Genomic DNA, 27,357 nt, shown 5'->3' on the forward strand with positions numbered 1-27,357 from the left:
ATAGAATAGGTCAGTTATTTCCCTCTGATGAGATCCCATGCTGACTCTTAGTTAAAACAAGCGTGGTTGGAAGAAGAGCTAGTGGTGTCCTAGCTCCCTACCTACTCAGTTTTCCCTTGTCTTCTGGGGTGCCCTGAAGACATCATAGGATGTCATGAAGTACAGTTGGAGAACCAGTGCTTTCCGTCATGTATCAAACACTCATCTTTACGAAGCAGTGTGTAGTATCTTTTTGCCGGTATATTTTATCTCTCCCAATGCATTAAACTTTTCTGGAGTTCAGAAAACAAATTTATAGAATTAAGGAAATGTCCCCCCAACCATGGTGTCTAGTATATATTACAGTGACTTACAGTTACTAGGTGTTCAACATACATGTATTCCTTTGATTGATTTTTGAAAAGTTTACATATATGTATTTTTTATATACAGGGTCTCACTCTGTCACTGAGGTTGGTGTGTGGTAATACAGATCTTGGCTCACTGCAGCCTCCTCCTCCCAGGCTCAAGTGATTCTCCCACCTCAGCCTCCCAAGTAGCTAGGACCACAGGTGTGCATCACCACGCCTGGCTAATTTTTTATATTTTTGGTAGAGACAGGATTTTGCTGTGTTGTCCAGGCTGGTTTCGAACTTCTGAGCTCAGGCAGTCCACCCGCCATGGCCTTCCAGTGCTGAGATTACAAGTGTGAGCCACCACTGAAATATTTATATTTTTAAACTTAATTTACTTGTATTTACTATATTTTTATGTTTTTATCTTTTAAAATATATTTTTATACTCACTAGACCCAATTTTATACTCCTAAACCAGGGAAGAACATTTTTTTTTTCCTCTTACATAGGCATGGTACCATAGACAATGATTAAAATTGTAATTATCATTCATTTATTAGTTTTGTGGCTGGGACACTGATGTCTTCAAATGTTAGTTTACAGATACAGTCAGCCCTCTCTATCCATGTGTTACACACTGTGAATTCAACCAAACATGGATCCAAAATATATGGGAAATATGCTGGGGCTGTGGGTCACAGCTGTAATTCCAGCACTTGGGGAGGCTGAGGTGGGTGGATCATCTGAGGTCAGGAGTTTAAGAGCAGCCTGGCCAACATGGCAAAACCCTAGCTCTACTATAAGTACAAAAAATTAGCTGGGCATGGTAGTGCACATCTGTAATCCCAGCTACTCGAGAGGTTGAGACAAGAAATTTGCTTGAATCTGTGAAGTAGAGGTTTCCATGAGCTGAAATTGTGCCACTGCACTCCAGCCTGGGCAACAGAGTGTGAGACTGTCTCAAAAAAAAAAAAAGAGGAAAGAAAGAAAATTATATGGGAAATGAAAAGCATCTATACTGAACATGTACAGACTTTTTTTTCTTGTCATTATTCCCTAAACAATGCAGTACAACAGCTGTTTCCATAGCATTTACTTTGTATTAGGTATTGTAGGTAACTTAGAGATTTAAAGTATGCGAGAGTATGCAAATACTATATACCATTTTGTATCAGGGACTTAAGCATCCATGGATTTTGGTATCCCCAGGGGGTATTAGAACCAATCGCCCATAGATAATGAAAGACGACTGTAGTGTGTGTTGCAATAATTTATTTTCAAATGGATCATTTGGAGAACACTATTCTTTAGGAAACATAGCCTCCTAAGTTCTGTTCCATGCGTCCCTTTCACCTCCACGGCGTTGTAGCATCCTGCTTTCATGACTGTGTCATCACTCGGAAGGGACTGCTTCTCTTCCAGAATGCCTTCCAAGGTCTACTCTGACCACAGCTATAAACTTTACACTTCTATTCTCTTCTTGCCCCTCACAGTGCTCTCTGTTCCTCTGAGATCTTAAACTCTGTCTAGTCCTAATCCAGCCTGCTGGGTGTGGCTGGAGAAAGTCCCACTGGGGGGCTGATTAGTTAGGAATGTAGGGTTTCCAGCTCTTGTCTCAGGAGAGCTCAGCAGACTTTTTTTTTTTTCCCCTCCCTTAAACCTGTTTCTGCAACCTTGATGACCACTCCTTCTAGTCCCTCACCTATTTGCTTTATTCATGGCAGAGGCTCTTTCTTCCTGCTTGTCAGTACAAAGAGGCAGGATTTTTAACCTGGATCTGTGGATTCTCAAAGAATTTGTGGAGAGAATTCAGGGCATTGATGACCTTGGATGAAGAGGAATTTACATCTTTATTTACACTAACCTTCGAGTGAAATTTAGCATTTTTTCCCATTTAAAAATACAGGCAACAAACACTAGTGTTAGCAGTATTTATGACTTAAGCACCTATAGAACTCAGTTAATTTCATATTGCTTGATGTTATGGATATCTCAAATTGTTTTTTATATATATATGTATTTGAGATGGAGTCTCGCTCTGTCTCCCAGGCTGGAGGTGCAGTGGTGCAGTCTCAGTCCATTGCAACCTCTGCCTCCTGGGTTCAGATGATCCTCTTGCCTCCGCCTCCTGAGTAGCTGGGATTACAAGTGCACACCACCATGCCTAGCTAATGTTTGTATTTTCAGTAGAGACGGGGTTTCACCATGTTGGCCAGGCTGGTCACCAACTCCTGACCTCAAGTGATCTGCCTGACTTGGCTTCCAAAGTGCTGGGATTACAGGTGTGAGCCACCGTACCCAGCCTCAAATTATTTTTAGAAACACAATTTTGCTGTGTTATCCACTCTGGCCTTGAACTCGTGGGCTCAGGAAGTCCTCCCACTTCAGCCTCCCAAGTAGCTGGGGTTATAGGCATGTGCCACTGCACCCGGCTTCAAATAATTATGTATGTTCATCACCTCTTTGAATTTATAGAGTTATTAAACCTGTTACTAGGTCTTAATATTTAATGCTTTAATTAAGAAGCATGTATGTTACTATGCCAACAGATTTTTTTAGTTTTTGATAACTGCATTTCATTGTTAATTGTTCTCATTTGATTTCCTGTGTATTTTATGAATTTAAGTACATTCTGAATACGGTTACATAGTCTTCCCTAAAATGTCAAAGGGCCCATGTATTAAGAAAAAGGCTAAGAATCCCTAATCTGGAGGCTCCCCACAGTCCTGTTTTGTCGTCATACCCGTACCCCATTCTAGCCTGAGGAGCGTGGCTCCACCTGTGCCCTTGGTTTTGTTGTTCCAATTCATACATCCTGCACCGTTACTGTGTTTCTTATCCCCAACTTGTTTATGTTATTCTTCAGTATTATAGTCTTTAATATAATCTGTATAATACATGATGTTTAGTATATGCTCGTAGTATACAGTGCAGTTAGAACAGATGAGTATACAATGAAAAGATAATCTCCCCTCTAACCCCCAGTCCCACTTCCCTGGGGCAGCCTGTGGTCTTGTGTACAATTCAGAAAATGTTTATATACATATTATTTATTTATTTATTTATTTTTTGAGAGTCTTGCTCTGTCGCCAGGATGGAGTACAGTGGCACGATCTTGGCTCACTGCAACCTGCGCCTTCCTAGTAGTTCAAGCAATTCAGGTTCAAACAGTTCTCCTGCCTCAGCCTCTTGAGCAGCTGGTACTACAGGCATGCACCACCATGCCTGCCTAATTTTTGTATTTTTAGTAAAGACAGGGTTTCGCCATGTTGACCAGGATGGTCTCGATTTCTTCACCTCATGATCCGCCTGCCTCATTCTCCCAAAGTGCTGGGATTACAGGTGTGAGCCACCACGCCCGGCCTATTTATTTAATTTTTAAATGGAGTTTCCCTCTTGTTGTTCAGACTGGAGTGCAATGGCACAGTCTCGGCTCACTGCAATCTCCGCCTCCCGGATTCAAGTGATTCCCCTGCCTCAGCCTCCCGAGTAGCTGGGATAACAGGCATGCGCCACTATGCCCGGCTATTTTTAGTAGAGATGGGGGTTTCTCCATGTTGGTCAGGCTGGTCTTGAACTCCCGACCTCAGGTGATCCGCCCGCCTCGACCTCCCAAAGTGCTGGGATTACAAGTGTAAGCCACTGTGCGCCCGCCTATACACACATTTTTAATGCCACTCCAGTCTATGTTGGAATCATTTTACTTCCCCTTTCTTATTTTCTTCTTGTGTTCTTGAAGGCCTCGATCAGCTGCTGCTGATAGGCTGTCACTGTCACTTTAGAAAGCCAGAAACTTTTGTTCCTCAGAACTTTGTTCTTAATTGTATTGTAGCACTCACTGTATTCGATTCTAAAAGATTTGCTTCATTTCTATAACTAATCTCTCACACCCAGGAGCTCCTACAGGAAATGCTGGGAATTGTATCAGTCAAATGTGAATCCCTGCCTTGTCCAGACTTATGAGTGCGTTGTAGGTACTCAGTAAGTGCTAAAAATGACTAAGTAGTCCCAGTTGCCAGGTTGTCACCCACTGATACCAATCTATATACTGATACTTTATATAGTATATAGATTGGTCCACATATAACTGATGACACATAATGAGAAACTGTCTTAAAAAGTTGTTGAAAATGCCGCAAGAATAGTAATTGATCAAAACAATATGATTTTTTAGGTTTATCTAGAATTTGGATGTTTGAGAAAAGGCTGATTTAGTTGAATTGAAATGGGTAGCTGAGGATTTTGATGGCTTCTCTGGAAGCACATTTGAGGGTTTCTGATGTTAAATCTGATGTTAATGACTATTTCATCCAATTTTATGTCATTTTGTAGTTTTTTTTTTTTTGAGATGGAGTCTCGCTCTGTGGCCCAGGCTGGAGTGCAGTGGCTGGATCTCAGCTCACTGCAAGCTCCGCCTCCCGGGTTCACGCCATTCTCCTGCCTCAGCCTCCTGAGTAGCCAGGACTACAGGCGCCCACCACCTCGCCCGGCTAGTTTTTTTGTATTTTTTAGTAGAGATGGGGTTTCACCGTGTTTGCCAGGATGGTCTCGATCTCCTAACCTCGTGATCCGCCTGTCTGGCCTCCCAAAGTGCTGGGGTTACAGGCTTGAGCCACTGTGCCCGGCCCATTTTATAGTTTTTATACATTTAAGTTTATATTTATTTCTAATGTTTAAACACTAGCATTTTAGTTATTTGACCATTATTCTGGCGCTTTAAGAGATGCTCAGACAAGTTTGAATGGTTTTTCAGAGGCATTATTGGCTCCTAGGTAAAAGAGGAAAGATTGAGAAGCTGAATATGTACTCTTGTTTCCTGAGTATGGGGCTGGGGACACTCAGAAGAGGTTCACACATTGGTTCAGACATTTCTTTATGACCACCACCAGGTGGCATCACTGGCCCAAAATGACTGGGTTTCTGCCCAGAATCAGAAGGGAAGGTGTTGAGAACCCACTGCTATGGGGGTAGCATGGAGGTGGGATACAGGGGGTGGAGGTAATACAATTTCATTCCTTCCTCCAACATCGCCTGCTAGTCTAGAGGCTTTTATAAGTTGGAAAACTAATTCTTTATCATCTCATCTGATGGTTTTTTTTTTTTTTTTTGAGACGGAGTCTCGCTCTGTCGCCCAGGCTGGAGTACAGTGGCCGGATCTCAGCTCACTGCAAGCTCCGCCTCCCGGGTTCACGCCATTCTCCTGCCTCAGCCTCCCAAGTAGCTGGGACTACAGGCGCCCGCCACCTCACCCGGCTAGTTTTTTGTATTTTTTAGTAGAGACGGGGTTTCACCGTGTTCGCCAGGATGGTCTCGATCTCCTGACCTCGTGATCTGCCCATCTCGGCCTCCCAAAGTGCTGGGATTACAGGCTTGAGCCACCGCGCCCGGCCTCATCTGATGGTTTTTATGTTTTTCCTTTTTTCTCTCTATGCCTGTAGTTCCTTCAGAAACAGGTAACACGTTTCTAATAGTCACTTTGTATTCTTGCATCTTGTTCTTACAGTGCTTTTGTTTCTCACCATAGGGGATGATGGAAAATTAATATACTTTGACTTAGGGCATTGGTAAAATCTGCATGCAAATTCCCACAGTTGCCTGTAGATTAGAGCCAGTTGTTTTTTCTGAACTTTGCAGGAATCCTGGTTACAACATTGTACTATTTACTACCAACAATGTTTTTTTTAAAATCCAGACTTGCTGGGCATGGCAGCTCATGCCTGTAATCTCAGTGACTTGGGAGGCTGAAGTGGGAGGAGTGCTTGAGCCCAGGAGTTTAGGGCTGCAGTGATTGAGGCACTGCACTCCAGCATGAGTGACAGAGTAAGATCCCATCTCTTAAAAAAAAAAATTTAAGAAATAGAAACAAAAATCCAGACTTGTAACCATTGTAAAACAAATCAGAATTTACAATAGTGGATATTGGTAATAGTGCAGAATGGATACCCAGATCTTGCTTCCTTTCTAGCTGATGATGCAGTGTTGACCTGAAATGCATTACTTATATAGCCAGGGTTTTCCTCAGCATCCTGATGCTACAGCCTCATTTTGTACTAACTCTCCACTTCTGCACATCTTCCTCTAAGTCTTAACTCATCTTTAGAAAGAGCTACTTTTGGTGAAATTTTAAAATCAAGGAATATTATTCTATATAGAATCACACTTCTGTGTTTTCCCCTTCCGCATTTCTGTCTCAAAACCAGACCAGACTGTTACATAACTTGTGAATACTTTTTTTTTAAAGTTTGGTATTGTTAACAGAAAATTTAAGATTAAAATGTAGCATTGAGAAAAATAGATTTATTAATAATGTCCTCTTAACACAGCTGTTAATTGTGGTCAGTGGAATAAAGCCTGGGCCACTGAAGTTTTAGATGCTTGCTTGCTTTTCCACACTGGCTCTTACTTGGGGATCCTTTTAGAAATTCGTTTATAAAGGCCGGGCGCGGTGGCTCAAGCCTGTAATCCCAGCACTTTGGGAGGCCGAGACAGGTGGATCACGAGATCAGGAGATCGAGACCATCCTGGCTAACACAGTGAAACCCCATCTCTACTAAAAAATACAAAAAAGTAGCCGGGTGAAGTGGCAGGCACCTGTAGTCCCAGCTACTCGGGAGGCTGAGGCAGGAGAATGGCATGAACCCGGGAGGTGGAGCTTGCAGTGAGCTGAGATCCGGCCACTGCACTCCAGCTTGGGCGACAGAGCCAGACTCCATCTCAAAAAAAAAAAAAAAAAAGAAATTCGTTTATTATAATATCATAAAAACATATTTAAGCTGCTTTGTATGTAAATTTGGGATCTTTTGATTTGAAGACAGCTTGACTCAAGATTTTCTAAATATTTTCACACACATACATATCCTGTAGTGAGAAAAAATATCCATTTATATGGTTCTATGAAAATCTCTAACTGCTTTGAGCTTTAATTTCTTGAATCAAAAGAGTATTGTCTTTGATGCTGAGCTTCTATCTAAATAAATGCTTTATTTACTTAAATGTGTGCTTTTCAAAAACTAGTAAGATTAAAACATTGACAGGATCTTACATGTAAAGAACAGTCCTGTTGCTTCTTCCAGAAGATAATATGACTGGTTTGGAATTTTCCTGTAGTATAGTTTTTTGTCTAGTGTTGTAAGAATTAAAGGAATTTCAGGATCTTAAGGTAGGTTATTATTTGATGTTTTCTTGGAACATTTTACATTCTTGAAAATACACATGGCTAAATTAATTTTTGCCAACAATCCACATAACTTTAAGATAATGTAGAGTAGGACTTGATTCAGGTTAGTATCAAATAAGGTCAGATTTTTAGTGCCATCAGTAGCTTTCAGCAAAGATGAGGTGTTGGTAAGATAGCATTAGTCTCTTGGAATCTCTTACGGAGATTTTCCAAAATTTAGCCATTTCCAGTGAATGCTCCATTCCACCCCCATCTGAGTCCTGCTACTCTGGGGAACTCCCTCAGCACACTCTTGGCTCTTAGAATTGCTAACAGTGGGAGTAGTGCTGCTGGTGGAGCTGGCAGCTAAGGGATTGATGCTTTTATTTCCTGATGTACAGGTACACACACTCATACTTACCCACACCTAGTTTGGGATAAGAAGAGGTTAGAATTAGTTAGGCTTGAAGTTCCATGCTTACATTTGCTGGCTCAAATTTCTTATTTTGGCATCACTTTGCCCATTAGGGAGACAATGACAGTTATAGAAGCATTGCCAAATAAAAAATTCCTCTGGAATAACCTCTTGTTAGGAGTATTGTGTATTTAGTTGTTGATTCGTCGCTTCCTCCTCTTAGTGGCAACTTGCAGTACTGGGAGGAAACAGTGACTGAGAGCTTAATTCCTCAGCAGAGCCAGATCAGCAGAAGTATTACTCCTTAGTTCGTAGTAGGTGGTACCCTATGGGTCCAGTCATTTAAATGCAAACCTATATCTACAGAGCATTTCCTAATGCCGTCATTGCCCAGTGGTCCTTTATTTAGCTGAGTCTAACTCCCAACTAGAGAAAATTTCCTTTGCTAGACAGCAGTATGGTCAGCTAAACATGTGGATGCTACATTTGCTTTCATAAATCAGTACTCTTCAGTAACATTAGTAGAAGAGAAGAGGACACAAAGTGAGAGTGTGTTAATAGGAAGTCCAGATACGCCTGCCACCTGAACTTTCTGAGACAGGTAATACTGTAGGGCCTGAAGTTTTAGCAGAGTGGTTATATATGAAGAAGTGGGTTCTGGGAGGGGTTAAACTACTTAGAATGGCTTTACTTTATTAATGGCAAGAGTTTTCTTGGATATTGACCACTGCACATAGACATGAATATGGAAAGTTAAAAACAAAATCCACATATATTTGGCTGCAAGTATTCGGAAGATGTATCTAATTAGTACATCCATTAAACAAAAGAGATATTTTAGGTCAGGCATGGTGGCTCACGCCTGTAATCCCAGCACTTTGGGAGGCCGAGGTGGGTGGATCACCTGAGGTCAGGAGTTCGAGACCAGCCCGGCCAACATGGTGAAACCCTGTCTCTGCTAAAAATACAAAAATTAGCTTGGCTTGTTGGTGGGCGCCTGTAATCTTAGCTACTCGGGAGGCTGGGACAGGAGAATTGCTTGAACCTGGAAGGTGGAGGTTGTAGGGAGCTGAGATGGTGCTGCTGGACTCCAGTCTGGGTGAAAGAACAAGATTCCATCTCAAAAAAGAAAAAAGAGAAAAAATAAATAAAAGAGTTATTTCTGATGCATTGATAGAAATTTTCTTTTTTCTTTTCTTCTTCTTTTTTTTTTTTGAGATGAGGTCTCAGCCTGTTGCCAGGCTGGAGTGCAGTGGTGTGATCTCCACTCACTGTAACCTCTTCCTCCCGAGTTCAAGCAATTCTCCTGCCTCAGCCTCCTGAGTAGCTGAGACTACAGGCATGCGCCACGATGCCCAGCTAATTTTTATATTTTTAGTAGAGATGGGGTTTCACCATGTTGGCCAGGATGGTCTCGATCTCTTAACCTCGTGATCCACCCACCTCGGCCTCCCACAGTGCTGGGATTACAGGCATGAGCCACTGCATCTGGCCAGAAATTTTCTTGATCACTTCTGAGACACACAGAGTAATTATCTGTAATATAATTTAATGAATTATGTCAATACATTAATATATGCTTCATGTGGACTGGGAACGGTGGCTCATGCCTGTAATCCCAGCATTTTGGGAAGCCGAGGTGGGGGTATCACAAGGTCAGGAAATCAAGACCAGCCTGGCTAACATGGTGAAACCACATCTACTAAAAATACAAAAAATTAACCGGGTGTGGTGGCACGTACCTGTAGTCCCGGGTACTCGGGAAGCCAAGGCAGGAGAATCGCTTGAACCCAGGAGGTGGAGGTTGCAGTGAGCAGAGATCGTGCCACTGCCTTCCAGCCTGGGCAACAGAATGAGACTCCATCTCAAAAAAAAAAAAACAAACTTCATGTGGCATTATAAGAAGAAAATACCTTTACTGATAGTCATCTATGATTCCATTTGCTAAATTAAATGTGAAAGCATACTCTTACTGAATGTTATATATTCCGTATCAGTTTAGATAGCAGTTTATCTTCACAGATGTACATTTTACCTTTATTACAGTGCATTTGTCTTTTGTTTTCATCAACCTAAATTATGTTGAATAAATGTTTCTGTTAGATTCTAAGTTAAACAATTATGTGAAATTCATTTTTCGTAATTGTTTTTTAACATATGTCTTTGTTGGTGATTCATATGTGTGAGTGTAGCTGGTTGCCTGACTCTATGAACTTTAAACCAAAACCATTCTTTGCAGATGCTTTTACTGACTCTGCTATCAGTGCTAAAGTAAATGGCGAACACAAAGAGAAGGACCTGGAGCCCTGGGATGCAGGTGAACTCACAGCCAATGAGGAACTTGAGGCTTTGGAAAATGACGTAGTAAGTAAGATCTTTGTAATTAGTGCTAGACTCTGTGGTCAGTGTGGTATGCATATGACATCCTATCACTTGGTTGTAATTTAAGTGTGTTTTTGTTGTTGTTGTTATTGTAGTGAGTGTATTTAGAGCAGCAAGTTTGTTGTATAACTAGAGACTTTCTCCTAAGCAGTATATAAAGAAAAATGTTTGTTATTTTACTTGTAGGGATTAAGCAGGAGTACTGTCTGTTCTTGTGGATGCTCATGAATTACTTCTTTGTGATTAAACTAAATAATAATAAGCAACTTAAGTTAAAATTAGAAATCATAGGAAATGCCGGTGTGTTTTGCTTTAACACCCTGCCAAATAAGGTAGCCTAAGGAAAGTGGTGTCTTAATTGTTGACTTCACCTAGAGATGAGGTTGAAGTAGGACATTTTAAGCTTCTTGTCTGAAGAAAAGGTTGTCATTATTAAGATAAATAATTAGGTTACCTTGGAATTAAAGCATTACATAAATTTCTTGGTCTTAAATTGGGATTATTCTCTATAGAACTCTTTTATTTCTAAAATGCCTCTTGTCACGTACTAGTTTTGCTTCTCTCTTTAATGCATTATCTGTACTTGAAGTGCTTAGCTGGATATGCTGGCACATGCTTGTAGTCCCAGCTACTTAGGAGGCTGAAGCAGGGGGATCACTTGAGCCCAGGATTTGGAGTCCAGCCTGAATGACACAATGAGACCCCTTCTCTACGAAATAAAAATAAAAACAAATGCTTAATAAAGACTCTATCTTTAGGATAGAGAGCATAGAGATACAAAGCAGTCTTTTGCCAAAAATGAGTGTTATGGTAGCAAAATTTGAGTAGAATGAAGAACCTTCCATTGAGTAGAAAGAGAATTTGTAACATATCTGTGTTTGATGTTTAAGGCTTCAAACTTAATCAGCTTAATAATGACGCTCTTCCTCAGACAAGAAGCCTAAAATGTCTTACTTTGACCTCAAGTCTAGTAATAAAACTGGACATACACAGGCAACATGTCATTAATTTTCAAACTTTAACGAATCATATATAACCAAATATAATGGTTCTCAAGTCTGTACATCACATCACCTGTATGAAAAATGTGAGGAAACAGAGACTTCTTTTACACTATTGGTGAGGTGGATAAATTGATAGAGGCTTTCTGGAGAGAATCTGGCAATGCTCATCAAAATTTAAAATGCACATACACTTTGTTCCAGCAATTCTACCTCTAGTAATTTATTTTTGTCCTCATATATCCATAAGACATGCAAATAATTATATGTGAGAATTTTTTTTTTTTTTTCCTGCAGAGACAGGGTTTTACCATGTTGCCCAATGTGATCTGGAACTCCTGGGCTCAGGTAATCCACCCACCTCAGCCTCCCAAAGTGCTGGGATTACAGGTGTGAGCCATCATGCCCGACCAGGATTTTATTTTATTTATTTATTTATTTATTTTTTGCAGCATTATTTCTTTTGTTGTTGTTGTTGTTGTTTTGAGAGATGGAGTCTCACTCTGTCACCGAGGCTGGAGTGCAGTGGTGCGATCTCGGCTCCCTGTAACCTCTGCCTCCTGGGTTCAAGTGATTTTCCTGCCTCAGCTTCCCAAGTAGCTGGGACTACAGGTGTGTGCCACCACACCCAGCTAATTTTTGTATTTTCAGTAGAGACGAGGTTTCACTATATGTTGGCCAGGCTTGTCTTGAACTCCTGACCTCAGGTGATCTGCCTGCCTTGGCCTCCCAAAGTGCTGAGATTATAGGTGTCAGCCACCATGCCTGGCCATAGCATTATTTCTAATAGTGAAAAATTGGAAACATTCTAAGGGTTTATCAGTATACTCTGAGTTAGATTTATGATGTTACCATTCAGTTGAAACACTACACATCTCCCAAAAAGAATGGTGTTCCAATATGGAAAGATATCTAAGATTTATTAAAAGAAAAAGCACATTGGCCGGGCGCGGTGGCTCAAGCCTGTAATCCCAGCACTTTGGGAGGCCGAGACGGGCGGATCACGAGGTCAGGAGATCGAGACCATCCTGGCTAACATGGTGAAACCCCGTCTCTACTAAAAATACAAAAAACTAGCCGGGTGAGGTGGCGGGCGCCTGTAGTCCCAGCTACTCGGGAGGCTGAGGCAGGAGAATGGCGTGAACTCGGGAGGCGGAGCTTGCAGTGAGCCGAGATTGCGCCACTGCACTCCAGTCTGGGCGACAGAGCGAGACTCTGCCTCAAAAAAAAAAAAAAAAGAAAAAGCACATTGCAGAACACTGGGATCCTATTTGATTTTTTTTTTTTTTTTTGAGACAGAGTCTCGCTCTGTCACACTGCAACCTCTGCCTCCCGAGTTCAAGCCTCCTGCCTCAGCCTCCTAAGTAACTGTCGCGATGCCTGGCTAATTTTTGTGTTTTTAGTGGAGATGGGGTTTCACCATGTTGGTTCACCATGTTGGTTCAGGCTGGTCTTGAACTCCTGACCTCATGATCTGCCCGTCTTGGCTTCCCAGAGTGCTGTGATTACTGGCATGAGCCACTTCTCTTGGCCATGAATGTTTTTTTAAAAAGAGCTGTTCATATTCTTATTGCATAGAAGATGTCTGAAATTACACCCAATAAACTCTTTTTTTTTTTTTTTTTTTTTTTGAGACGGAGTCTCGCTCTGTCGCCCAGGCTGGAGTGCAGTGGCCGAATCTCAGCTCACTGCAAGCTCCGCCTCCCGGGTTTACGCCATTCTCCTGCCTCAGCCTCCCGAGTAGCTGGGACTACAGGCGCCCACCACCTCGCCCGGCTAGTTTTTTTTTTTGTATTTTTTTAGTAGAGACAGGGTTTCACCGTGTTAGCCAGGATGGTCTCGATCTCCTGACCTCGTGATCCGCCCGTCTCGGCCTCCCAAAGTGCTGGGATTACAGGCTTGAGCCACCGCGCCCGGCCAATAAACTCTTTTTGAGACGGAGTCTCTCTGTTGCCCAGGCTGGAGTGCAATGGCATGATCTCAGCTCACTGCAACCTCCGCCTCCCTTGTTCAAGCAATTCTCCTGCCTCAGCCTCCTGAGTAGCTGGGACTACAAGTTCCCGCCACCACGTCTGGCTAATTTTTGTATTTTTAGTAGAGACAGGGTTTCACTATGTTGGCCAGGCTGGTCCCAAACTCCTAATCTCAGGTGATCTGCCCACCTCGGCCTCCCAAAGTGCTGGGATTACAGTGTGAGCCATTGTGCCCCGCTAAAACTCTTTTTTTTTTTTTTTCTTTTGAAACAGAGTCTCGCTCTGTTGCCTAGGCTTGAGTGCAGTGGCGCCATCTCAGCTCACTGCAAGCTCTGCCTCCTGGGTTCACGCCATTCTCCTGCCTCAGCCTCCCAAGTAGCTGGGACTACAGGCGCCCGCCACCATGCCTGGCTAATTTTTTTATTTTTAGCAGAGACGGGATTTCACCTTGTTAGCCAGGATGGTCTCGATCTCCTGACCTCGTGATCCGCCTTCCTCAGCCTCTGAAAGTTCTGGGATTACAGGCGCGAGCCACCGCGCCCGGCCAGAACTCTTAGTAGTAGTTATTTACGCACACCGGGATTGGAAGACATTTACTCTTTACTGGATGTCTTTCTGTATTGTGTGCTTTTTTTTTTATGTAGGGCATACATTACTTAAGTAATTTTAAAGCCTCCATAAGTAATTGTAATTTCCTGCCCATGTGTTTGGCAAAAGGAATTGCATTGGTGGTAGACTTATATTATAGTCTTACCTGGAGTAGCACAGGAGGACCCAAGGTTAATAGGTGAACTTTGAGGCAAGCCTTAGCATTGAGGTTGCCATCAGCATTGCTTGGTTGATGTGTTCGTTCTTCTGGGATGGATTACAACCTTTACTGGACTTTATACTTTTCACCAGTAAGACTTTAAAAAAGGAGTTGAAACATTAGAGAAGTGATTTTCCAGACATTAATATTCACTGGTAAATAATCGTCCAGCCTGTGGCTCAATTGGTTGATTCTTTTAAGAATGCAGCCTCAGCTGCTGTGCCTACGGAGTAGAATTCTTTTATTTCTTTACTTTCTTAATAAACTTGCTTGCCCCTGGCTCCCCGCCACCAAGAAAAGAAGGCAGCCTCCCTTTTGCGAATGGTAATTTCCTATAGTTTCCTCGTAGAATTGAGGAGTTACCTATGCTGAGGTTATAGGTTAGGGTATTGAGATCCAGAGTTGCCACCTCTGAGGTCTCACGACTATTAATGGTAAAACCAGAAAGCCCAGTTCTTGTGACTTTGTCCAGTGATTGCCTGTTCACCGTTTCATGCTGCCTTCCCATTTGGGCATTCCCAGGAAGAAGGGGAGGTTGCCAGGGACCTAGTACCGTGGTCCCACCTTGGAATCGTTGAACATGGGGGAAAGCGTTGATTTCTCCCATTTTTCTCCCAAATGTTGGAAATATTTTTGGCTATTAAAAAGCACCCCTTGTTCCATGTGGAATCCCTTGTTTAAAAGAGGTAAAATATGTACCTCCTGTCCTTCACAGACTTGAGGACCAGTGATCTCAAGAAGGTTACAGGTAAACGCAGATGTCTCTACTGAAAGGTGGCTTTTACAGGTTAGAGAAAAGAGAGAACCCTGATCTGAAGGCCATTTTATGAAGTAATTAAAATGTTCTAAACTTTAAAAATAACTGCTCAAATAATTGTGTTGTATAGTTATTTATCAACTGGAAGGGCTGATAAGTATTTTTCTAAAACATTTTTAAGGAAATTTTTTCCTATTTTCTAATTAGCTAAATTTGCTCAAGTAGCTTGTTAGATATTGTTAATATAGATGTTGATTATAACTGAATGAAAGGGAACAAATACTTTGTCATTTTGAAAAACAAGCTTCATTTTCTTCTAGTCTAATGGATGGGATCCCAATGATATGTTTCGATATAATGAAGAAAATTATGGTGTAGTGTCTACGTATGATAGCAGTTTATCTTCATATACGTAAGTTTAAAAAGTTTGTTTTTATTTTAGTGCATTTGTCTTTGATTTTCATCAACTTAATTTATGATGAATGTTTCTGTTAGTTTTTAAGTTAAACAATTCTGTGAAATAATTTTTCTCTTATTACCACGTGTGATAAATTTCCATTTAAAAAAGGGAATAAATGTAGTTTGCCTATACCTTATTTTTACGCTCTAAACAAATTTTGGTTTTGTTTTTTTTTTTTTCTTTTGAGACGGAATCTCGCTCTGTTGCCAGGCTGGAGTGCAGTGGCACAATCTCAGCTCACTGCAACCTCTGCGTCCCGGGTTCAAGCGATTCTCCTGCCTCAGCCTCCCAAGTAGATGGGACTACAGGCGCGCGCCACCATGCCCAGCCAATTTCTGTATTTTTAGTAGAGACGGGGTTTCACCATGTTATCCAGGATGGTCTCGATCTCTTGACCTCGTGATCCACCCGCCTTGGCCTCCCAAAGTGCTGGGATTGCAGGTGTGAGCCACTGTGCCTGGCTAGTTTTGTCTTTTAAGCTGTTAGAAAACACAAAATTTGCAACGGTAGAGATTATGGTGAACAGTTGAATCAGTTTTTGAAATATGTTCCTCTGGAGAAAAAGTTACAGAAAAAAAAGTTAGAATTTTGATTTATAAATAAACAGATAACTATAACTTTTAGTTTTAGTGTTTTTTTTTTTTTTTTTAAACCAGTATTCTAAACTCTAAACTTTCTTAGTAGTTGATTAGGACAGATATATAAACTGTGGCTTTAAAGTACTCATTTTGCTTTTCTTTTCCTCATGTTTCAGGGTGCCCTTAGAAAGAGATAACTCAGAAGAATTTTTAAAACGGGAAGCAAGGGCAAACCAGTTAGCAGAAGAAATTGAGTCAAGTGCCCAGTACAAAGCTCGAGTGGCCCTGGAAAATGATGATAGGAGTGAGGAAGAAAAATACACAGCAGTTCAGAGAAATTCCAGTGAACGTGAGGGGCACAGCATAAACACTAGGTATTTAAAGGAAATCATGATGCAGTATTTTGGATACACAACTCAAGGTCTGTGTGAGACGGTGTATTGTTACTATATTTCCTCTTCCTTTAATATAGCTTAGGTAGAGAATGCAAGTAGAATTGGTTTAAGATCTGTTAGAAGGTTATGGCAATCTTGGAAAATATGCTTTTGAGAGTAAGCTCTGTGGTGTATCACAGTGAGCAATCCAAGGTCTTGAAGAGCTTGTTAAAATAGTGATCTGGTAGGGGATACGTGTAACAATCACAGCAGTACAATATGATTTGCTTGGTTAAAGGCATGTTCAAAGTACTAGGAACATACAGAATGAGGAGGAGCTAGCATAACCTGTAGAGTCAGAGAAAACCTCACTGAGGAGGTGACATTTTGTGATAAGATAATAGGGTCTTTGACATTCAGAGAGGAGTTGGGAGAAGAATTTCTCACCTGATGAAAAGCCATGTACAAGCATGGCTGTGTGAGAAAATTTGGCCAGCTCAGGAAAGGGCTGGTTGTTGCGTGTGTTTGGAACACAGGATCTGTGTCGGGTGCAGCAGTGGCAGTTGATAGTAGGAACTGCGGTCATTGAAGGACTTGGCATGTCATGCTGAAGAGCACCCTGTTGGAAGGAGATGAAGTGAATAAACCCTGGGGCATTGAGGACTGGCTGAGATACAGAGAACAGTTAGTGCATTGAAATAGTTCAACTGTGAGAATTTGGTAACCACCTAGTTCAGTGGTTTGATAACTAAGTGACTTAATGGATGTACTGGTGAGAGAGAGAGGAAACATGGAGCAAGTCTGAGGGGAAAAACTATGACTCCATTTGTGCAGCTAATTGTATTTGTGAGGCTTGTGGGTCTTTCATTTATTCATAAACATGTGTTGAGAAATACCTGCTACCTATCTGATAAACTAAGAGATGCATCCTCTCTTCAAGGCAGTCAGCTTAGAGTCTGGTGATTTGAATTGACATGTCCACTGATAGATGTTGACACTGTGAGACTGGTGGTTCAGTTTGAGGTTTCATCAGCGTTGCCGATAATGGAGCCATGGAAAACCAAAGAACAGCCAGTGAAAGAAGATACCTCAGAGAAAATAAAATTGAGAAAGTGAAGGAAAAAAAATGTTGAAGATAGACCAAGATTGATAGAATCAGCCACAGAGAGGTCAAGTTGGATGAGAATGAGCACACATCTGTTAAACTTTGTGCTTAGGAGCAGAATCTAAGCGAAGGGACAGGCCAGAGGTTAGAACTCAGGGTAAGATGGAAGAACAGGGCATCTGGGAGTGAGGCAGTTTGGTTTAGTGTAGAACCTTTTTGTAACAAGCATTCCCTTCTGTCAAGATGATTTTTAGATATGTTTCATTGACTTGGTACCTTTTGGAATAAAATGATTTAGAGGATCTCTCATTTTCAGGGAAAATAAATATATTCCTCCTGGACAAAGAAATAGAGAAGTCATATCCTGGGGAAGTGGGAGACAGAATTCACCACGTATGGGCCAGCCTGGATCGGGCTCCATGCCATCAAGATCCACTTCTCACACTTCAGATTTCAACCCGAATTCTGGTTCAGACCAAAGAGTAGTTAATGGAGGCAAGTATTTTGACCAGACTTGTAAATATCATTGATCAAATAGTTTTCTAAATACTTAAAATAGTTTGCATAACTGATAAGAATGTGCACTTTAATGATTTGGGGAGTAGTTTTTTACTTCAGCATTACTTAAAATTGGCTTTTATGGATATCACATTAGTAAAACATTGTGTATGTCATTGGCATATACATTATTTAGCATGATGAGATATTCATGATAAAGTGCTGCATTTAACCCAAGACAATCACTTGGCCAAAAACACTCCACATATAAAGAAATTGGAAACTTTGGGTAGGTTCTCAATTTTAAAAACACTGGATGATAAAATTATTTAGACATAGTTTATATGGAAAATTCTAACCCATGTGCAACACTGTAGTTAATACAGATTAATTCTCATTATTTGTTTCTATATTATGCTTCAAGAAAGGGTCTGAGGTAGCTTATAATACAAGACATGATCAAGAGTCATGTGAAGAAAGTAATTAAAGAAATGTGCTTAAAAAACAACAAAAACAACCCTTAGTCTAAGGGTGGATGTTACAGTTTAGCAACTTAAGTAAAAGAAACCTGAATCATTAGTAGGAAGACATTTTTTACTCTACCTCTAAATCTAGGTTGAATATGTCTTGTAGGTTGTGGATCTTTTCCATAAATCAGGGATACTGAACAACAGTTCTGTGGATGGTATGGGAATAGTAATAGCAATAGTATGTTACTAACTTTGGGAAAAGAGTGTTCATTCAATTTTAGCTATTTAAATTTGGAAAATTAGAAAGATGAAAATAGAGAACACTCAGTTTCCAATTTCATTTGTTTTCATTGAGTCTTTTCTCCAGAACTCCTCTCCAAATGGACACTCTTGAGTATTTTAAGTACTTAATATTGGGGGTGAAATTTCTTTGCTCACTGAGGAAAGATTTTAGTTGTTTATAAACAGAATTTTAAAGCTAAAAAACCTGAAGGGGGCTGAAAAATGTATGATACTCAAGTGTGTGGAACACTATGGAGAGGAGACCTGGACTGTTTGATAAGATTAAGGTAAGTGATATGTAATGGTAAATACTACGTGTATCTTTACCTAGGCATATCCATCAATATAAATTTATTTGGTGATGACTGCTTTGTAGTTGCAGTATTTATTAAGCAGTCGCTTAGATAACTGTGTAAATTATTTAGAAGGTCTCCCTTTTTCTAGTTTAATGAGGTGAAGACTTTTTTTTTTGAAAGAGCAATGAATATTATCATTTGATACTCCCGTGACTCTAGAAGAGTAATGTTTTATTTCTACTTAAATGGGTCTTGCTTAATGAGATTTCAAACTGAATTTTAGGTTCAAGTGTAAACCTGATGAAAATCATAGATAATTGTAAGGAACCAGCATTTCTAATTGGATATAATAGCTACTGCTTATTTTCATTATGCCTCAGAGTTAAAACTAATACAGTAAATAATCTTATTCCTGAGTAGGAATTATTGTGATTTATTATGTGAAATTATCTAGTGTATGTTATATTCCTTTAAACAACTGATTACTGAGAAACAGTTATAGAAGCAGGATTAATAGGCAAAGTCTTAACTGTCTTCTTTAATAGTGTGTGTAGATCCTAATTAACCCTTTGGGAACGTGTATTCATTTAAACAGACTTAATCTTAAGGAGGTTAAAGTAAAATGTGAATTTATGTCTGTTAAGTTATGCTAAAACTTACCACAAATCAAATGACTGTCCTCAAAGGGTTAAAATGTACAAGAAATCATTTTTGTCATTTTACTTTTTTTTCTGTTTACTTTTTTCCCTCATTTTTTTCTTTAGTTTTTATACTTTCCTTCATATCATTTGTTCTGTCAGGTGTTCCCTGGCCATCGCCTTGCCCATCTCCTTCCTCTCGCCCACCTTCTCGCTACCAGTCAGGTCCCAACTCTCTTCCACCTCGGGCAGCCACCCCTACACGGCCGCCCTCCAGGCCCCCCTCGCGGCCATCCAGACCCCCGTCTCACCCCTCTGCTCATGGTTCTCCAGCTCCTGTCTCTACTATGCCTAAACGCATGTCTTCAGAAGGTACAATACCACAATTTGTTCATGTTTTTGTTTGTCTTTGTTTAACTCCTATGTGAGTTTATAATTACAAAATAGTTTCCTCTTCATTATTTAATAACCTATAATTTCTGTGTTTTAACTTTAGTTTATTAAAACTATTTCTATTAACCTTTTGTTCATTAGAGAGAAATTTGATAAATGTTGTGTGAAGCTATAAACTCTCCTGAATTGTTGTTAAAAAGGGGGTTTATCTCTGCCTGATAATTATGCTTCTTTACAGCCCCAGAAAGGTCTGCCCCACAGCCTTCCCCCTCCTTATTTGCACTGTATACAGGAGTTAAACAAATGAACTTTCTTCAACCAGTCTTGAACTTTGGTTCATTTTACAGCTCTTTGGTCAAGGTCCTAGTGAACCTTCCTATTGGCCATAAGCAGGAATGGTGTTTTCTGGGTCCTTTTTGAGAGCAACAGCCCATATAGCTGCCTTTGTGTGTCTGCCCTTCGATTAAAGTAGTTTGATTTTTAGAATGCCAGAAGAATTCTAAATTTAACTGAGTAATTTTTTTAAAGTTAGCTTTGCAATCTTACATAGTGAAAGGCTGCTTTAATCGGGAGAAGTCCTTGATCTGAGATAAAATTATTGATAAGAATGACATGAATTTGAATATTTAGCTATTTTTTTCTCATCAAAAATAAGAATAAAATCTTGTAATTCTTATTCAGTATTTGGTGCTTAATCCATCATTGCCACATATCGAATACATGGATATGTTGTAGAAAGGTAACATTCTAATTTTAATGCCACCCATATATATATTAAAAACCTGTTTTCTGAATCATAATGTCCTTTTGATATTAGTTCTGAATATTTGTGTTAAAATTTTAATCTGATTTGTTCATTAAAACTAGTTAATATTGATTATGTTGGGACTAATAAAGTTTTCTGCACAAAATGTGTTTCTCCTGCTTCCCTGGAGAAAACTATATTGGCTACTTTTAAATAAATTGTTACCATCTAAGCAGGCAGGTCATGTGACCTTGAAGCATCTAACCTTGAAGAGCAAGTTCCACTGATTTTCAAGGTGACTTCTTTGCTCAAAAGGGCCTTAATAGTGGTCACTGAATGCAAAGTTCTGTTGATGTTTTTCTTGCAGTCCATTATTTGAATAAGTGATGTTTATTTAATGAGAATATACTAAATAAGACATGGTCATTAATGACTGTGAACATCTTTATTACATTAAGATATAAGGACTGCTGATAGACTATAACTATTCACATAGAAATATACCTTCTGCGTCATTCAGAGATGTTGAATATTTCCATTTGAAAATTATAGTGCATAACATTAGCATTCTTCTAACGATCATGTTCTTGTTTAAATTCCTGTTGGGAGCCAGGCATGGTAGCTCACGCCTGTAATCTCAGCACTTTGGGAGGCTGAGGCAGGTGGATCACTTGAGGTCAGGAGTTTGAGACCCACCTGGCCAACGTGGTGAAACCTCGTCTCTACTAAAAATACCCAGCTACTTGGGAGGCTGAGGCAGGAGAATCACTTGAACCTAGGAGGCAGAGGTTGCAGTGAGTTGAGATCGCACCATTGCACTCCAGTCTGGGTGACAGAGAGAGACTCTGTTTTAAAAAATAATAATAATAATAATGACAATTCTTTTGGGAACACACATTAATTTGAAGTTCTAAAGAGTTTGGCAGCAGGGTGAGAGAGTGAGGAGATTTGGCTTTGACATTAGGAAAGTTTTCGCTCCGTGTTAACACCAGTAGACTTGTCTGATGAGGGCCATTCTGTCCACTTTTCTTAACTAATAGATTGGTCTAATGCACAGTAGGCTGATTTAGAAAGAGTAGTCACTAGTGGCATGGCAGAATCAATAATGCAGAATTTTGACAGTTCATGTAATACTGATTTCTTCCCCAAATGTCAGTTATATTGGTCATCTATTAATAGACTAATAGAAGTCATCTCCTTAATAGAATTTTCAGCTCACAGCCTGCTAAGCCTAAGAAACTGCTTACAGGTTACTGTTACTGCTTACTGTTTTAAGCCTAGTTTTAAAATTGATGATCATGATAGAAGAGATAAATAACCTAAAATTTTAGAGAAATTTAAGAAGGGTATGTACATATATTTTAGTAGTATTGAGTGTATAGGGATTAATAGTCTTCTGTTTAAATTTTTTTTTTTTTCTAATTTTAGAAGTAATGTAGAAAATTCGGGGTGGGGAAAGGTAAAATATCTGGAAAGTTAAAAATATTTTATCATGTAGTCATAATTTCTAGTAACCTATTTCTTTACAAATAAGATATAGTTGAAACAGATTGCTACAGTTATTTTAAGAGTTGACATCTTATTGTTGATTTCTTACCACCAACTTCATCCCTCCCTTTCTTTAAAAATAAAGGGAAATAATAAAATTTATTTACAAAACTTTATGGCATTCCACAAAATAATTCTGAAAGAATTAGTATGGCCAAAAAATATGTAGGGTGTTTTTTTTCTTTCTATTTTTAACCAAGGAAAAACTGTAGAGTGAGTGAGAGTGTGTGTGTGTGCATGTGTGTGTGGATGGGTGTATTTAGCAGAAAAGTAGTACTGATGAACATCATGGCATTTATGTGATGTTCACTGTTTCTTCCTTAGGGCCTCCAAGGATGTCCCCAAAGGCCCAGCGACATCCTCGAAATCACAGAGTTTCTGCTGGGAGGGGTTCCATATCCAGTGGCCTAGAGTTTGTATCCCACAACCCACCCAGTGAAGCAGCTACTCCTCCAGTAGCAAGGACCAGTCCCTCGGGGGGAACGTGGTCATCAGTGGTCAGTGGGGGTAGGTAACACTTGGGCATAATGATGGTACTCATTTTGTCATTACACTAGATGTAAAGAGGGCTGAGCTACAACTCTGTTTGAGGAAGTGTAAGTATATATATATTAAAAATAGTAGAATCACCAGGAATTGGGAAACCCATATTTTTATTCTGGGCTCTGCCACTTATTCATCATATATTAAAGCAAGTCAAACATTCATTCTGAAGTTGAGATATCTCAGTGAGTAAAGTGTTAATAATTTTTAACTAGTTTACATTATGGAGTTGTGATGAGATTCTTGTAAGGTTCGTAAATATGGATATATTATAAAACTATAAAGTTTTGTAAAGTACCTCTCGAATACAAGGCAAACACAGTATGTAACACTATTTGTAGGGATCGTATTTCCTTTTTAGCAGCTTTGTTTATCAGTACATTCTGTAAACATTTATTTTTGGCTTACATTGTAGTGTGTTTCTATAGCACCTGTATAGGGCACTAATTCCCAACTATATTTCCATTATAAGGAATATCAAATACAAATGAAGCGTCCAAGTTTTATCTGTGATTAGCATAACGAATATGCTGACACCAGCTATAAAAGTATAAAAATTAGGCTGGGTGCGGTGGCTCACGCCCGTAATCCCAGCACTTTGGGAGGCTGAGGCGGGCGGATCACAAGGTCAGGAGATCGAGACCATCCTGGCTAACACGGTGAAACCCTGTCTCTACTAAAAGTACAAAAAAATTAGCCAGGCGTGGTGGCGGATGCCTGTAGTCCCAGCCACTCTGGAGGCTGAGGCAGGAGAATGGCGTGAACTTGGGAAGCGAAGCTTGCAGTGAGCCGAGATTGCACCACTGCACTTCAGCCTAGACGACAGAGTAAGACTCCATCTCAAAAAAAAAAAAAGTATAAAAATTAGACGTTGACATGATTTTACAATAAGGCTGACTGCTTTTGCTACTTTGCCAATCAATCCTTAGTGCTTTGTTCCCGTAACTGTGGTGAGCAAGAGCTTAAAAAAACAAAAACAAAACAAAACAAAACAAAAAAACTTAGTCTATTTAATCAGTCCGTAGAACCTTTAAAAGAAACAAGATCAACCAGGTGCGGTGGTTCATGCCTGTAATCCCAGCACTTTGGGAGGCTGAGGTAGGTGGATCACTTGAGGTCAGGAGTTCGAGACCGGCCTGACCAACATGGTGAAACCCCACCTCTACTAAAAATACAAAATTAGCCAAGTGTGGTGGCTACTCGGGAGGCTGAGGCAGGAGAATCGTTTGAACCCAGGAGGTGGAGGTTGCATGAGCCAGCATCGCACCGTTGCACTCCAGTCTGGGTGACAAGAGGGAAACTCCATCTCAAAAAAAAAAGAAAAAAGAAGCCAGATCTTCAAGCTTAAGGAAAACAAAAACAAAGCAAAACCCAGCTGTTAAATCTGTTTTTAGTTGATATACATTTCTGCTCAGCTTCATGTGATGTACATTCATGTAATTGTACCATAAATTCCTTTGTACTTTTTATTTTCTTCTTTGGTCTTCAGTTATCTTAAGACTACCAAGAAAACAAAAATTTTAAAAATGGGCTACAGAGCGAGACTCCATTTCAAAAAAAAAAATCTGCTTCAACTATTCCATTAATCTTTAGACATTACTTAGATGGTCTGGAAATGAATTTTGAGAATAACATGATTAGAAGTGAAAGAGTATAAGCATAGTTTTGGAGATACACTCAGAATAGCATTATAGATTTGCTCTTTTTACTAATTGGAAAAATGGCAGTTGTTGAAGAGTAGTTTTCTTCCGTGACGCTTGTGACTTACAAAAAAAAAAACCACTAAAATGAAATAATCAAACCATTTTCTCTAAACCTTTGAATCTGATCTCTGCAGATAGGTTTATAATGGTATATGAAACCTATTAGATACATACTTGGAAGTCGTATGAGATACAAACCCTGTTTTTATTATCTTCCCCTTTTGACTAACTTGGGTCTCGAGTTTCCTTGATTACTGCACAGTGAACCTTGATGTTGCTATAAAGAATGTATAGAGCTAGGCGTGGTGGCTCATGCCTGTAATCCCAGCACTCTGAGAGGCCAAGGTAAGCAGATCACCTGAGGTCAGGAGTTTGAGACCAGCCTGGCCAGCATGATGAAACTCCGTCTTTACTAAAAATACAAAAAATTAGCTGGATATGGTGGCGAGTACCTGTAATCCCAGCTACGCCAGAGGCTGAGGCAGGAGAAGCACTTGTTAACATTTAGTTAGGAGAGAAAATCATACTTAATGTATTAGTAATTGTTTTTCTTCAGATACTTGTGGTTTTGATTGCCAGCAAATTCCTAACATTTTGGAAAAGAAAACAGTAATGGGATAAAGGAAAAGGGCTAGAGAGGACTGTTTTACCTAGGTCGTAAGAGAAGCCTCTTTGAGGAAGTACCATTTGAACTGAGAATGTAATAAATAAATTTTCCCTTTCTTCTAGTTCCAAGATTATCCCCTAAAACTCATAGACCCAGGTCTCCTAGACAGAACAGTATTGGAAATACCCCCAGTGGGCCAGTTCTTGCTTCTCCCCAAGCTGGTATTATTCCAACTGAAGCTGTTGCCATGCCTATTCCAGCTGCATCTCCTACGCCTGCTAGTCCTGCATCGAACAGAGCTGTTACCCCTTCTAGTGAGGGTATGTAACAAAGGGCTTCTAGATCCATAATCTCAGCTGTGAAATTGAATGTTAGAGGGTAACATTATATGAAAAAATTCTAGCTTATTTTTATTCATAGACAAGTATTTTTAATGCACATTTAAAAGTTTATGTAAATTTTGATGATGTTTAATACTACTAATTTAATATAATGTCTGTGTTAGAAAGGTTAACATTCCTGGGTGTCAAATACCTACGTAAATAAAATTATTGGTGTTTCATATGACATCTGCAAAGGAAAAAAGCCTCTGTTTAAATGAAAGCATTCTTTTCCAAAAACATAGGAAATCAAAATTATTGTTGTGTTTTCTTGTTTTACTTTTCTAACTTCTAACTCTGAATTTTTTTTTTTTTTTTGAATGTTTTCTAGCTAAAGATTCCAGGCTTCAAGATCAAAGGCAGAACTCTCCTGCAGGGAATAAAGAAAATATTAAGCCCAATGAAACATCACCTAGCTTCTCAAAGGCTGAAAACAAAGGTTAGAGTTTAAAGAGTCATTAGGCTTAACTGTAGAAATAGGAAGGAGTGTGTCTGATTTCATGCCTATACGGAATATTTTCGTTCAACATTTTTTCTTACTATTGTGATAGATAAATGTATTGCTTGACAAATTCCAAAATCCAAATTTAATATTTGAAATTATTTTTTGATCTTATATCTTATTCTAATTTCTATCATCTCATACTAAAAAGAATGCAATGTTAAAGTTTAAAAATAAACCTGTGTCTAACAGTTCTTAATTTTATAGGTATATCACCAATTGTTTCTGAACATAGAAAACAGATTGATGATTTAAAGAAATTTAAGAATGATTTTAGGGTAAGTGTTGTCCTGACTGATTAATTTGAGTTTTAAAAAATAAACGTCACTAAAGATTTATCATCTATTTATAGAAATACATTATGTATACAATCAGAAACATCAAACCATATATGTAGAAAGCAGAACATTCTTAAAGTGGTCTTGCCTATCCTTTAAGTGGGATAACTAAAATCATGAGATTTGGTAACCAATATGTAGGTATCAAATGAGAGTATAGCCCTGACATTTGAAACTACGATAGCACAGCTTAGTATTTGATGGTCATTTGATTACTTTGTTCAATGAAGCTAGATATTAGTAGAGCAAGGCCAAGTCATTAATAATCTAGTGTGGCAAATTGAAGATGTACTGGACTCTGATGTTCTGAAGTAGTTGGAGATTTGTACTTTGTACACAAATATATTATGTCAAAATCTTTCTGTAACATTATTTCTCTATCTTAGGACAGGCTTTGCTTACCATCTCTCCTTGATTGTCATTTCATTCTTTTGCACATTATATACTATAATATACTATAGATATCAAGGTAGATTTTGAGACCAACCAAGAAATCTTCTGGAAAGTTAACTTCTTAGAAAGGTAAATCTAATTACCAGCCTTTTAAAGAAAGTAGCTGAATTAAAGGATGAGTGAATCAAAGGCAAAGGCAGCCTTTCCTCAGCCTGTGTTTTAGCTTTCTAAATGTTAATAATAGCTTCATTCTTGATTTATTGGTAACATTCAAAATACTACTTATTATTTAATACTTTAGCAGATGTATGTATTCAGCTTTAATGCTATTAACAGTTGTTAACTTAAATTTTAATTTGTTGACTGGGCATGGTGGCTCACGCCTGTAATCCCAGCACTTTGGGAGGCCAAGGTGGGCCAGATCACCTAAGGTCAGGAGTTCGAGACCAGCCTGGCCAACATGGTGAAACCCTGTCTTGACCAAAAACAGAAAAATTAGCTTGGCATGGTGGCGGGCACCTGTAATCCCAGCTACTCAGGAGGCTGAGGCAGGAGAATCACTTGAACCCAGGAGACAGAGGTTGCAATGAGCCGAGATCACACCACTCTACTCCATCCTGGGCGACAGCAAGACTTCGTCTCAAAAAAAAAAAGGCGTTTCAATTTGTTAAACAATA

At 39.5% G+C, this 27,357-nt stretch overlaps 1 protein-coding gene across 22 annotated transcripts in view; it reads left to right on the forward strand.

Annotated features, from left to right (window-relative positions):
* ATXN2 (ataxin 2) overlaps nucleotides 1–27,357 on the forward strand; it is a 159,732-nt gene that overhangs the window by 70,779 nt on the left and 61,596 nt on the right. For 20 of the 22 annotated variants that reach the window (XM_033220576.1, XM_033220577.1, XM_033220592.1 and 17 more), the window contains exons 6-14: nucleotides 10,146–10,270; nucleotides 15,148–15,239; nucleotides 16,042–16,239; nucleotides 17,661–17,839; nucleotides 19,691–19,900; nucleotides 22,539–22,721; nucleotides 25,190–25,387; nucleotides 25,779–25,886; nucleotides 26,157–26,227. In XM_033220576.1, coding sequence (XP_033076467.1) covers nucleotides 10,146–10,270; nucleotides 15,148–15,239; nucleotides 16,042–16,239; nucleotides 17,661–17,839; nucleotides 19,691–19,900; nucleotides 22,539–22,721; nucleotides 25,190–25,387; nucleotides 25,779–25,886; nucleotides 26,157–26,227 — 1,364 coding nt within the window. The remainder of the gene's footprint in view (nucleotides 1–10,145; nucleotides 10,271–15,147; nucleotides 15,240–16,041; nucleotides 16,240–17,660; nucleotides 17,840–19,690; nucleotides 19,901–22,538; nucleotides 22,722–25,189; nucleotides 25,388–25,778; nucleotides 25,887–26,156; nucleotides 26,228–27,357) is intronic. The other 2 variants (XM_033220586.1, XM_033220588.1) reach the window with 2 other exon arrangements.

Source organism: Trachypithecus francoisi, unplaced genomic scaffold, assembly GCF_009764315.1.
Source record: "Trachypithecus francoisi isolate TF-2019V2 unplaced genomic scaffold, Tfra_2.0 Lachesis_group11, whole genome shotgun sequence".
NCBI lineage: Eukaryota > Metazoa > Chordata > Mammalia > Primates > Cercopithecidae > Trachypithecus > Trachypithecus francoisi.